This window comes from Malus sylvestris, chromosome 15 (assembly GCF_916048215.2).
Source record: "Malus sylvestris chromosome 15, drMalSylv7.2, whole genome shotgun sequence".
Taxonomy (NCBI): Eukaryota; Viridiplantae; Streptophyta; class Magnoliopsida; order Rosales; family Rosaceae; genus Malus; species Malus sylvestris.
In genome coordinates, this window is record NC_062274.1 from 4,061,042 (window position 1) to 4,072,457 (window position 11,416).

The following is an 11,416-nucleotide window of genomic DNA, read 5'->3' on the forward strand; positions in this document are numbered from 1 at the left end:
TGGGTGTATTTATAATTTTTTTTTTAAACCTAATAAGGTCAAAATTGTCATTGCATAGTGGAGTAAATAAGTCATTTAATATTAAATTTTAATATGGGGTGCATTCAACATTTTGTGGGGTGTTAATATAAAAAACCTTACCTTTTCTATTATTTTAAATGATTAAGTTTAGGGTTTGTAAGTTTTTTTTTTTAATATTTGTTTTATATGTTTTCTTTGTAAAGTTTTAGACATAAAATGTAAAAAGGTGGTCATGTGCCAAGCACATTACACTTTCTAACAGAAAATTGGATGGAGTTAAAGATACTTAACGGTAGGGGGTTAATTTGCCACTTTAACATAGTTTAGGGGGTCAATTGGCTAAAAAACTAGTTCATGGGGGAAATTGAAACTCACGTGATAGTTCAGGGGGTTAAATGACAGTTTACTCTTTTAAACCAAATAAATGGGATGCAAATCATAACCTCAACGTAGAGGCAAGCAGAACAATCCAAGTTAATTTGGATTTGTTAGCAGTGTATTATGTGAATTAGAGCAGCTTGGCTTGGACTTTTCACGTGGCATAACATGGATCTGCAAGTTTTGGATAATGGTGAATAGAAAACCTAAGTAGGTTAGGTTGTTTAATGGATGTTGTCAGACGGATAGGCTTTTGGATGGGTGATGGGTTAGGTTTTTATTAGCTTTGAAAAGTCAACCATTTGAAGATAGGTTTTAAGCTTATGCCACGGATCAGTTTGAGTTTTAGTTGGACTCTACAATTATCTAGCAGTGTCAAGCAAATATCAACCTTATAAATACAAGGCGATATGCAACGTAAAAGAGGACCTCCAACTCAACACACAAACTGCCTTGCGCAAACCCTCGCTCTACGCGAAACCTTTCAAACATCTTGAGATTTTTTATTTTCTTTTTTTCGCCAACACGTCTTCAGTTTGGATAAACAGCACTGTGAAGGCAACCGGCGAACATCTTTAGTTTGGATAAACAACACTGTTTCCGTAAAATTAGCCGACCGTGAATCACCTTCAGTTTGGATAAACAGCACTGCGACAGGGCCTACTGGTTATCTATCCAAGTCTCGATCGAGAAGGATTTTCGAATCCTTATTGGCAGAGATCATCTCATTAGCCTTCTCGGCGAAGTGAGGTGTTACAAGTTACTACATTCGGCACATTGAAAGCCGAATTTGATATTGAACTTCGCAGAGCTAGCAGCCTTGTCTTCAAGCTCTAGAACCCGAAGGCCGAGACGTGTTCCTTCCTCGGCCACAGTCGCAAGATTAAGAAGTCAGCAGCGCACCCAACGCAACATCAACAAATTTTACTTCTCGACCGAGCTCGGCCGACGAGTTGGCACGCCCCGCACACAACCGAATGACGTAGTTAGCTTATTAATTACTCGGCTTGCGCACCACGTAGGCTTGGTAGTTTTTAGAGTCAACAGTAAGTCAAGTCAGTTGGCCCGTAATAATACGTTCTGATTGTGCCGTCGTAAATTATAGCAGTTGAAGAAAATAGTAATCTTATTAAGATATAGTCTTACCTGCAATAATGCATTCTGGTTGTGCCATCGTAAATTATAGCAGTTGAAGAAAATAGTAATCTAATTAAGATATAGTCTTACTCTGTTTTCATGTGGATGTTGTGTGTGAAATTGTGGTGAATCTGATGTCTAAACCCCAACTTTAATTTCTCTTTTTTTCTTTGCTTTTTTTTTTTTTTTTTTTTTTTTTTTTTTTTTTTTTTTTTTTACTTTTCTTTTCCTTTTCCTCTCCTTTTGTCAAAGTATCAGTCCCTACCCATTTTCTTGAAATGAAGAGTTCATCAATTTTCCTTTTTGTTTGAATTAAGCAAACACTTGAACATAATCATGGTTTGTGTGGCATTTTGCGTTTATGGCATTAGCAAGTTGAAAATTTTATAGGGAATTTTAATGAAAAACTCCCGGTATTGTTCACTTTAACGAAAAATCATATTTTCAAACTCAAAAGTCAATCTTGATACTATTCACTTTACCTTTTATTTTTTTCTTATCGTTAAAACTCAAAGTTTTCAAATATTTTTAATTAGTTTTCCTAATTTTTTATAAGCACTTGAAAGAAGAATCCATCATTTTATCATCTTTATCCGTTGGCATAGTCTTCAGTGCAACTTTCTTACGAAAAAGACTTACATCAAACAGATTCATCGTCACCTGATATTTTGATTTAATAAAGCATTGTTATATGTAACTTTTCATCCACATGACATTGAATTATTAGATTGGAATGCCACAACAATGATGAATCCGTTACATATAAATTGCTCTCATTCTTTAAGAAATGTCAACAATGATACACAGTTTCGTCCCCTGTTTTACCTTCTAACTTATTAATTTTTCTTATTAATTTTTAAAAACAAAATTTAAGTATATGAAAGTAAAAAAGAGAAAAGAAATCACGAAAATCATTTTCTAAGAGCATTTGCCTTCAAAGAGGGTAGCAACCCAATCAGCAAATTAAAAAAATAGCAACTGACAGTTATCAAATTGGTCTAGCAATATATTTTATTCAAAATATTGTTTAATAAAATGTTTGAAGATAAAATTTGGACCGACAAGATAAGTTAAGCTTAAGATATTAATATTTTAAAGTGAGAAATTAAGTTTGAAGAGTTGGTTGAAGAGTGAGCTAGAATGACAAATTTTTAAAGTAACGTAAACGTGCCAAATGAAAAAGCAGATTATACTTTTAAAAAAAAAATTGCTATCTTCTTTGGAGATGCTAAGTAAAAATGTACGAGTCCACGGATCACTGTCTATATTATCTAGCATATGGTCGCATCTTGAATTCATGTTTCAGAGACTCACAGTACTAAGTACTTATGAAATTGCTTCGGTACATATGTAAGGTTGACGCACTGTCCTATATAGCATGCCAATAGGCCAGCACTCTTCACCTAAATTGCTGCCAGAGATGTAGGCACAACACAAATTGAATTCAAGGAGTGTGTGAATAGCATTTTCCTACAAATATAACCCCTGTTTTCTGCACCATAAAAAATGAACCCAATGCAATGAAGAACAGGAGTAATTGTGGCTTTTCTTTCCTTAGGCTTTTGGCTTTGCAGTCCTTAGACAGTAGAATCTTTGCTATATGTGTCAATTATCCTTATCAGTCTCTCTCTGCATAGCTAACCTAGCCTTGAGTACTCTTCAAGTGTTGGACCGCCCTCGAGAAGGACTTTTGTTGTGGCGGTATTTCAAGTTAATTCATGCACTATTCTGTGACAGAATTAAAACGCATGACGATGACGGCATGTGATTGGATTGAAATATACAATAGCATAGTAAAGCTTTCTCCTCCAAAACACTCAATTTCAGTCATATAATTGAGTTTAAGTCCCCTTTTTTGTGTCAGCAAGTGTTCTGGTTAAGTTTGGAAGTGAATTAAACTCTACTTGAAACTGAGAAAGTTCATGCACTGTTGTCTGAGAAAGTTAAAATGTATAGCAGTACGTGATTAAATTGAAATGATTTAGACGAACATCTCAGTTGTAATAAGTTTGTCTCATCCAAAACACTCAATTTTGGTCTTAAATCCCCTCTTTTTTAGTCAGCAATTATTCTGCTTAATTAAGATTTGGATGAGAGTTAAACTCAATTTCAACTGATGAATTTCACTCTCAAAAGTGAAGCAAGAACAAAACAAATAGACCAAATCGTTCAATAAATATTAACTATTCCAAGCTACCCTCCGAAATAAATCGATGTGTCTTGTCTTCCGCGTGTTCGCATGTGGATGGTAATTGATTTTCAAAGGAGGAAAAAAAGGACCACCAGATGTGGCTTGGGACCTTGGGTATAGCAAGTTCAAACTACAGTTCGGCTACTTAATGTCTTTCTTCCTCGTAACAAAATAGACGGTGTAATCAGTTGTATATATATTAAAAGATTACAACCGAGCTGATAACTTATTAGTCTGAAAGACTCGTCGTGAACAACAAAATATCTACAAACCCCTTAATTGACACCAAAGAGTGTGCTAAACTCCGATCACGAAGTCTTTCTCCTTTCCTCCATGTCCTTATATGTATGCATTGAATGATATACATCTACAAGTTCGAATTTCTCTCTGTATTTAAAAACACAAAATGTTTTATTTTCTAGCCAAGTATTGGAGAAGAACTTGCATGAAATATGTTGCAATGTGCTTAAGTTTTTTTCTACATGTCATTTCATTATTATACCAGAAGGTCACAATAGCGATAAACGCGTTTCATGCAAGTTATTCCCAATGTAATGAGATATTGAGATTATATAATTTGAAAAGGACGTGAGAGAGCAAACCCCAAATATTATATACGCTGTGAACTTTTTGATGGAAAATCTGGAAATAATTATGCAGAAAGCTTTAGGAGTTTCCAAGCAAGTACGCACAGAAGCTACTACTATTACAACCTCTATCTGCTTTCTGCACTGCTGTTATTAATTAAAATTATTATTGGAGATTTGGTTTGGTGATGGTTTACTCTAAAGACAGACGTAGTCAGTAATGGTCGCTGTCATCTTATAGGTGCAGGACCATCGGACCATATGATGGTCCTTCTCCTTCCTTCCTTTCCTATTTTTTTCATGTTTAGGCTTTTGGGGTAATTGAGGACACTGAGGACTGAGGAGGGTCCCAAAATTAGATAAACTTTTGTCTTTGCGTTTAGAGTGGTCTCCAAGCAATTTCCATGTTTAGAGCTCAAGAGTAAAACCATATTTATGGTCTCTGAATCTTGGTAATGGTTTCAGTTTAAGAAACCGTACTACGATCTTATGAGTATTGGCCCAATCTTGGTTAGGTTTTTGTGTGAATGAAGGCACAGTATGGGCCAGGAAATAAAATTGAACCCATTCTTTGAGATCCAAATGCACCTTTGCCAGTTAACACCCTACTGAGGATAACGAATTGTAAGGTTGTAGATGAATATATATTATGTGGTCTGATGAGCTACCACACGGTTTAAGCCGAAAAACAGCGATGCATTGCATGCCCACCAAGCAAGGACACAGTAGCGTCGTGTCACGTAACTCAGACTGACCCCCCAATTTCAGAACCAAGAGTTTGATGACAACTACATTCCTACATAAAACCATCCCCACATAAAACCATCCCCATATTTTGTTTGCATGCTAATTCCTATATATTAAGATCGAGTGAGATATATATACAAATATATATGTATATTACCTAGATCTGTACATAGCCCATATCATGACAAATTAATAAATTAATCAACTTACGTAGCATGCTTCTTGATCTCATAAATTCATGAATCATAACCAAATTAATATTATCTTTAAGTGAAAATTATGCATTTTTTTCTGGTCTGAGAGATCGATCATTGATGTGCCAACGTTGTTAACATGTTGATTTTCTAAGATCACGATCACGTATTGTTGTTGATTAGGTATTTCATGGTCGTGATTTACGATTCTAGCTAGCTGGTTAGTATCATCTGTATTCTTCTTCTCTTAGTGATTGATATATGATGGTTATGGTTGAGGAAAAGAAGTAAGCCGTACTATAGGAATTGACAACTAATTGTGTGAACAGGATAATTTCATAGGAGGAAAATGGTGTGATTGAGATTCAAGTGGCTCAGATGGTTAGTTGTTGAGAACTTGAGAGCATCTGTGTTGATGCACAAAACTGGAGGGGTCTTGGAACAACGTAAATCCGACCGTGAATCTGCAAGAAAGTAAATAACACAAGATGTATCGTGGTTCACCCCAAGGTTTGGGCTACGTTCACACTGATATTGTATTTCTGAGGGGATTGTAAGGGAGAGAGTGTGAAGATCCTCATGGCCTAGCAATTGGCCTCTGAGGATGAGAGTGAGGCCTCCCCAATTGTGAGGGTGATAGGTCATTTTATAGAATAAGGGCTCCTCGCTTATTACATATTTGCCCCTTCCTTTATTACATAATTACATTTGAGTCCCCCGAGTATTTATACGAGATCTAAATATGGAGGCCCTAAGTATGGTATAAACAATCTGTATCAAGGATGGAAGTCTAGCATACGTTCTCGACCTTATGTTTGAATGAAGAACCGTTACCTACCCAAAAACTTTAGAACTAAATTGTTAAAAATGCACAACAATATATAGTACCGATGTATTACTCAAGCACTATAAAACTGGTACTGAAGACTACACATGCACTACAAACACGGTAAACAAAGAACCTTTGAATGACATCTTTCTGAGAATCATTTGAAGTTTTCTCAATTGGCTTTTTCAAATCCCTCTATCAAATTTTTGTACTTCATTCCTAACAAATTTATACTAAGTTTCATGGAACTTTAAAATGTGTCTCATCCAAACACACGATTTTAAGAATATTTACATTCTTTGCCAATTAATTTTGACTTTAATATTCGCAATATTCTAACAGTATACAATAAGGGTTTTTAAAAAAAACATTCATGCAAAACGGGGTAATTTTTTTTTTCCTGTCCGTGAGTAGATTTTGAGTTTATGCTGGTTTTCTTAACAAATTTATTGATTCGAGCTTAGCCAAAACAATATGTTGCTAACTGTAGAACAAACCTCATCAGGTGGGTATTGTGCATGCTCGCAGCTAGCTTAGATATAAAAGGGGCGCCCTGTCCCGCGCCAGTGTACGTATAAACCAATGTAATCTATAAGAGGCAGCAAAGATTTTTATCTGACGATGTATTGGTGAAAAGGAATTGGAAACGGACAAGAATTAACAAAAATCTTGTGAGACGACTGAATAAATGACTATAAAGAAATTGCCTTCATATATTCTTCAGATTAAGTAATCATTGCTTGCACCGTTTGACCTGATCATCAGTGTGAGAAAAAGAATAGGAGAGAGAGAGAGAGAGAAGGAAATATAAAGATGATCAAGCAAAACGATTGTGTAAAATATATATGAATGGATATATAAAAATTAAAAGTACATTAATTTGTAAAGGTATTGCTGAAAGAGAGAAATGAAAATATCAGAATTTGAAGAGTAAAATCGAGGGTGATAGCAGGTGCGGCCCTGTGGGGAACTAAGAGAGAGAGAGAGAGGCGCTGTGTTACTGTCTGTTGCCTGTGCCAGCATTTGATGAGTTTTGGCAAGGCTAACTGGCTAAGGATGGGAGACGCTTCCATATGCAAATAGGCTATCCACATACATTACCATTCCATACCCGTCTCTTCATATATCTCTGCACAGTTTTCTAGATTTAATTTATCTAAGTATTAATTTATTCTTCAAACTATTTACTTTTGAATCTATATATCGATGGAAGTTGAAGTTTCACTTTGCTGTCGAGCATATAACTAGACTGCTATAGGATCTTTTCGGACAGAACCTTCCCAACCATTTTTTTTACTTTTGTGGAGTCCGAGGACCCGATAGGCTCCTTAAGACATTTCTACCAATTGGCAAAATGAGAAACTTTCGATGTGAGACCTTTCTACGTCCTCACATATCAGTTAGATTCAGTTGTAAACGCTCATAGTTTAAACACAAAATTGGATATCTTCTAGGTATTGCCGGATTGAGAAGATGATTACTTAAGATTGTATTATAAAATAGAAAAGGATTAAGATCTTATTATTTATTGGTGGTGACTTCTGGTGAGAGAATAATTGATACTTAGAAGATTAACAGTGCACAGAGGATTAACAGTGATGAGAATAGATACTTGAACCTCTAAAACCCTAGCTAAGACCCCACACACGCACACAACACGTACACGGACATGATAATATAGTTCTTTACGTGCGGTAAAAATTTACATGTTGTGAGTTGTATGTATGTATTTGGTGAAGTTTTTTTATCAAGTGGTATAAAATAGTGGGGGGTGAAAACTGCAGTAATGAATAAATAGGGTTTGTCATACATACTGTACAGGAGCGGCATTGCGAGCAGTAGCATTCAGCACCTCCTTTGTATTTGTCATTTTCTAGCCGCAGCTTGTTTATCTATCTATCTATCTGAGTCCTCTTGACATGAAGTCACGTGAATGCCTTTCAGCCTTCAGGACCCTCTCGATCTCTCTCTCCTCTTCTGGTTCTTGCCCTGAATATCTCAGGACCTTTTGATCAGCCTTTACCCTATCTCATATTGTCCTCCTTTGCTGGACACTCGACACACAACACCCTCCCCTCTGTCCCTCTCTATATCACTCTCCTTTCTTTCTCCAGATCTCTCTCCCTCCTATATGATGACTCCAGTCTATCTGAACCCACAACCCTCTCCTTTCTTCCATGTCGAGCAAGCAAACGATCAGGATCAACGCCTGAAACTTTTTATATCATCGTCATATCATAATCAAGCTGCAGCTTCATCATGTTCTTCTCTGATCTCATCATTTCCTACTTTCCTTGATTCCTTTGAAGATCAAAGAGCTGGGAGTTCTACTACTACTACTCATGGTCATGATCACTCACTTCAATATCATCACAAGGTAAGAAAACCTATATAGCTACGTACATATTTATAAATTTAACTATCTTCGTGTTTAATTTACTTTTAATTGAAATTTTAGTACTTGATCTTAACTATTTTTCAAATCTTCCCCTAATTGACTCTTCGCTCTTTAACAAGTCCATGATCAACTTGTAATACCCTAGTACTTTTGTGATCTTGTGATCTCATAATTAATTAATTTTGATGGGTTTTCTCGGATAAAACAAATGAATATTGCTACCATCTATATATAAGTAAGATTGATCTTTTGTCCAATACTCCAAATAAAAAAGGCACGTTTGTTCTCTAAGTTTAGTGTTTTATATTATTGTATGATTGTTCACATGTACGGCACACACCGACAGAACTCAATTGCTAATCAATTAGTAAGTAAATAAAGTACTTTGTATTATTATTTTTGTGAACTCAAATTGTCTTTCATTTTATCTCAGACTGATAATCACACGTGGGATTGTGGAACAAGTACTTATGATCAAGCATCCTCGCCATCTTCTTTAGTTCAGCCTCATGTGGTGGACGTTATAAGCACCAAGGACCTTAGATTAATGTCAGCATATGCTGATCATGAAAGGGAGATCAATGGTAGAGGAGGAGAGGTGGGTAAAAGTAATAATAATATTAGGCCAAGGGCAGTAAAATGGATGTCCTCCAAGATGAGGTTGATGCAAAAGATGACCAACCCGGATCTCGCGCTGGCCGGTACCACTAAAAATTATATACTTGCAGCTGCTGAGATTACTGAGCATAAATTCCAAGTTGTACAGTATCAAGAAAACAGTGATGAAACCAGCTTTTCCAGAAATAGCAACAATACTACTCCAGATGTTAGGGTTTGTTCTGATTGTAACACCAGCACAACCCCACTTTGGAGAAGCGGCCCTCGCGGTCCCAAGGTAAATTAAATAATGTACTTACTGTCTATAAAATATTCTATATTGTAAGACTGTAAATCTAGACCGCACATTCTCATATATATATAAACGTGGCTGATAGTTCAAAATTATAGTCTGACAGTAAGTAACAAGGCAAATATATGTTGGGTAGATATAATATGTTCATGAATCAAGTATTCAGCTGTGTGCATATGTGTGTTGTTGCAGTCACTATGCAATGCATGTGGAATCCGACAGAGGAAAGCTAGAAGAGCCATGGCAGAGGCTGCGGCTGCTGCTGCAAATGGGTTTGTAGTCGGCGCCACTGACACTTCATCTGCCAAGGGTAAGGTGGCCAACAAGGAGAAGAAACCGCGCGGAAGCCATAGTACTAATGTTACACGATGCAAGAACAAGAGCAAGCTCATTGTCACCGACAATGCATCAGTATCTCCCAACAACAAAATTAATAGTAATAATAATAAGATTTGTTTCAAAGGTTTGGGTTTTCAACGAGTGTTTCCTCAGGATGTTGCTGAAGCTGCAATCCTCCTAATGGAGCTGTCTTGTGGCCTAATCAATCACTCTTAATTTTCATATTCTATTACATTTTTGTTCTCCCTCATCTTTTAATATCGAGGATTTTGTTTTGTTTTCGTTCCTTTTATGTGGTTTTGCTAGAGTGTCGGTTGGAGTAATAAAACCAAAGAGTTACTTGAAGAACATTAATTTGCTGAAATTGTAACTGTAATTTATTTTACGCATTGGTAAACTGTCATCTATTGATTAATGGTGGAAATTAGCATATTTGAACGAGTAGTCAAGTTAATTAGAGCATTGAGTCTCTATCTTAATCCAAGTTTGAATATGGTTTTTTTTTTTTTATCAATTTAGATTAGATTAGATTAGTATACCACTTCTCTTAAAAACTAATGACATGTTACTTACAGGAATGAAATGAATGAAAATCATTTTGGATTTTTGAGTTTCATGTGCTTACTATTTCATATAGAATAAAAAAAATTATTTCATAATCCAATACTAAAAAAGTAGAAAACACTCCTTGTTTCTTCAAATCCTAAATTTCCAATTCTTGACTTCTCTCATTCCTAATAAGTAAATATTGTCATATCACTATTCTAAAAATCCCTGCCTAGCGCCGCCTAGTCCCGGCCTAGGCGCTAGGCGGTTAGTCACCGCCTCGATTAATGCTTAGGCGTTTGAAAATTTAGAAATGGTGAGGTGCCCGCCTAGACTGCCTAGGCACCCACCTAGCCCGCCTTGAAACACCTAGGTTGCGACTCATTTAGATAGAAAATAGATAACTTTCATATTGCATTATTTTTTTTTAATAAATTGTAAGAGAGTTGTTGAATACTTAAATGAATACACATTATATGCTTATTCCCTATGTTTTCATTATGTTTCAATATTTCATACTATATATGTCATTCTATTTTGTAATTTATGATGTAATTATATATATTTTAAGTATAAACAGACACTTATTTATAGGAATATATAATAGATTTATTTAAATCCGTCTAGTCTGCCTAAGCGCCCACCGAGTTGCTAGACCCCAACTCACCGCTTGACTAGCACCTAACGTATTTTAGAACCAAGTTCATTTGTAATGGACGGTGCTTATTGAAGATAAGAGAGTTAGAAAAGTGGGTCTAAAAGAAGGTTATGAAATTGAGCTCATGAGTGGATGTCATCAAATGAAATGAAACCTCTCGGCCCATGGTTCATGTAATCAAAGACGGTCAAAGATGATTCCACGGTAATTAAGGGATGCAGAAATGTTTCTGAGTCTTTCTAACACACATAATTTCACCACCAATTGATCCCTCTTTTCAATTAAAAAAAAAACAAAAAAAAACTGAGCCTAAAACATTACGACAGTGACCTCCCTTCCCTCGTACCAATTGTAAGAATTCCAAGGAGTTTACAAATGCACCTACCATTTGACTAAAACTAACTGCACATTCATCAATCTTATGTTGAAAATTAGATCTTGGATGTAACTTTCACATTTAGTCAATACATACTTTATTATC

General features: G+C 35.8%; 1 protein-coding gene across 1 annotated transcript; it reads left to right on the plus strand.

Moving 5' to 3' along the window:
- The first annotated feature begins 7,930 nt into the window (after window positions 1–7,930).
- LOC126603746 (putative GATA transcription factor 22) lies at window positions 7,931–10,188 on the plus strand. The gene is made up of 3 exons (XM_050270708.1): window positions 7,931–8,461; window positions 8,916–9,377; window positions 9,585–10,188. The coding sequence occupies exons 1-3, from the start codon at window positions 8,216–8,218 to the stop codon at window positions 9,945–9,947; spliced, it is 1,071 nt and encodes a 356-aa protein (XP_050126665.1). The 5' UTR covers window positions 7,931–8,215; the 3' UTR covers window positions 9,948–10,188.
- The last annotated feature ends 1,228 nt before the right edge of the window (window positions 10,189–11,416 follow it).

What these genes read in the sequence shown, in the direction of transcription:
- LOC126603746 (XM_050270708.1), top strand. Translation starts at nt 8,216, where the DNA reads ATGATGACTCCAGTCTATCTGAACCCACAACCCTCTCCTTTCTTCCAT. An exon ending in CACTTCAATATCATCACAAG is followed by an intron (nt 8,462 to 8,915) that starts GTAAGAAAACCT and finishes ATTTTATCTCAG; the next exon opens with ACTGATAATCACACGTGGGA. An exon ending in GCGGCCCTCGCGGTCCCAAG is followed by an intron (nt 9,378 to 9,584) that starts GTAAATTAAATA and finishes GTGTTGTTGCAG; the next exon opens with TCACTATGCAATGCATGTGG.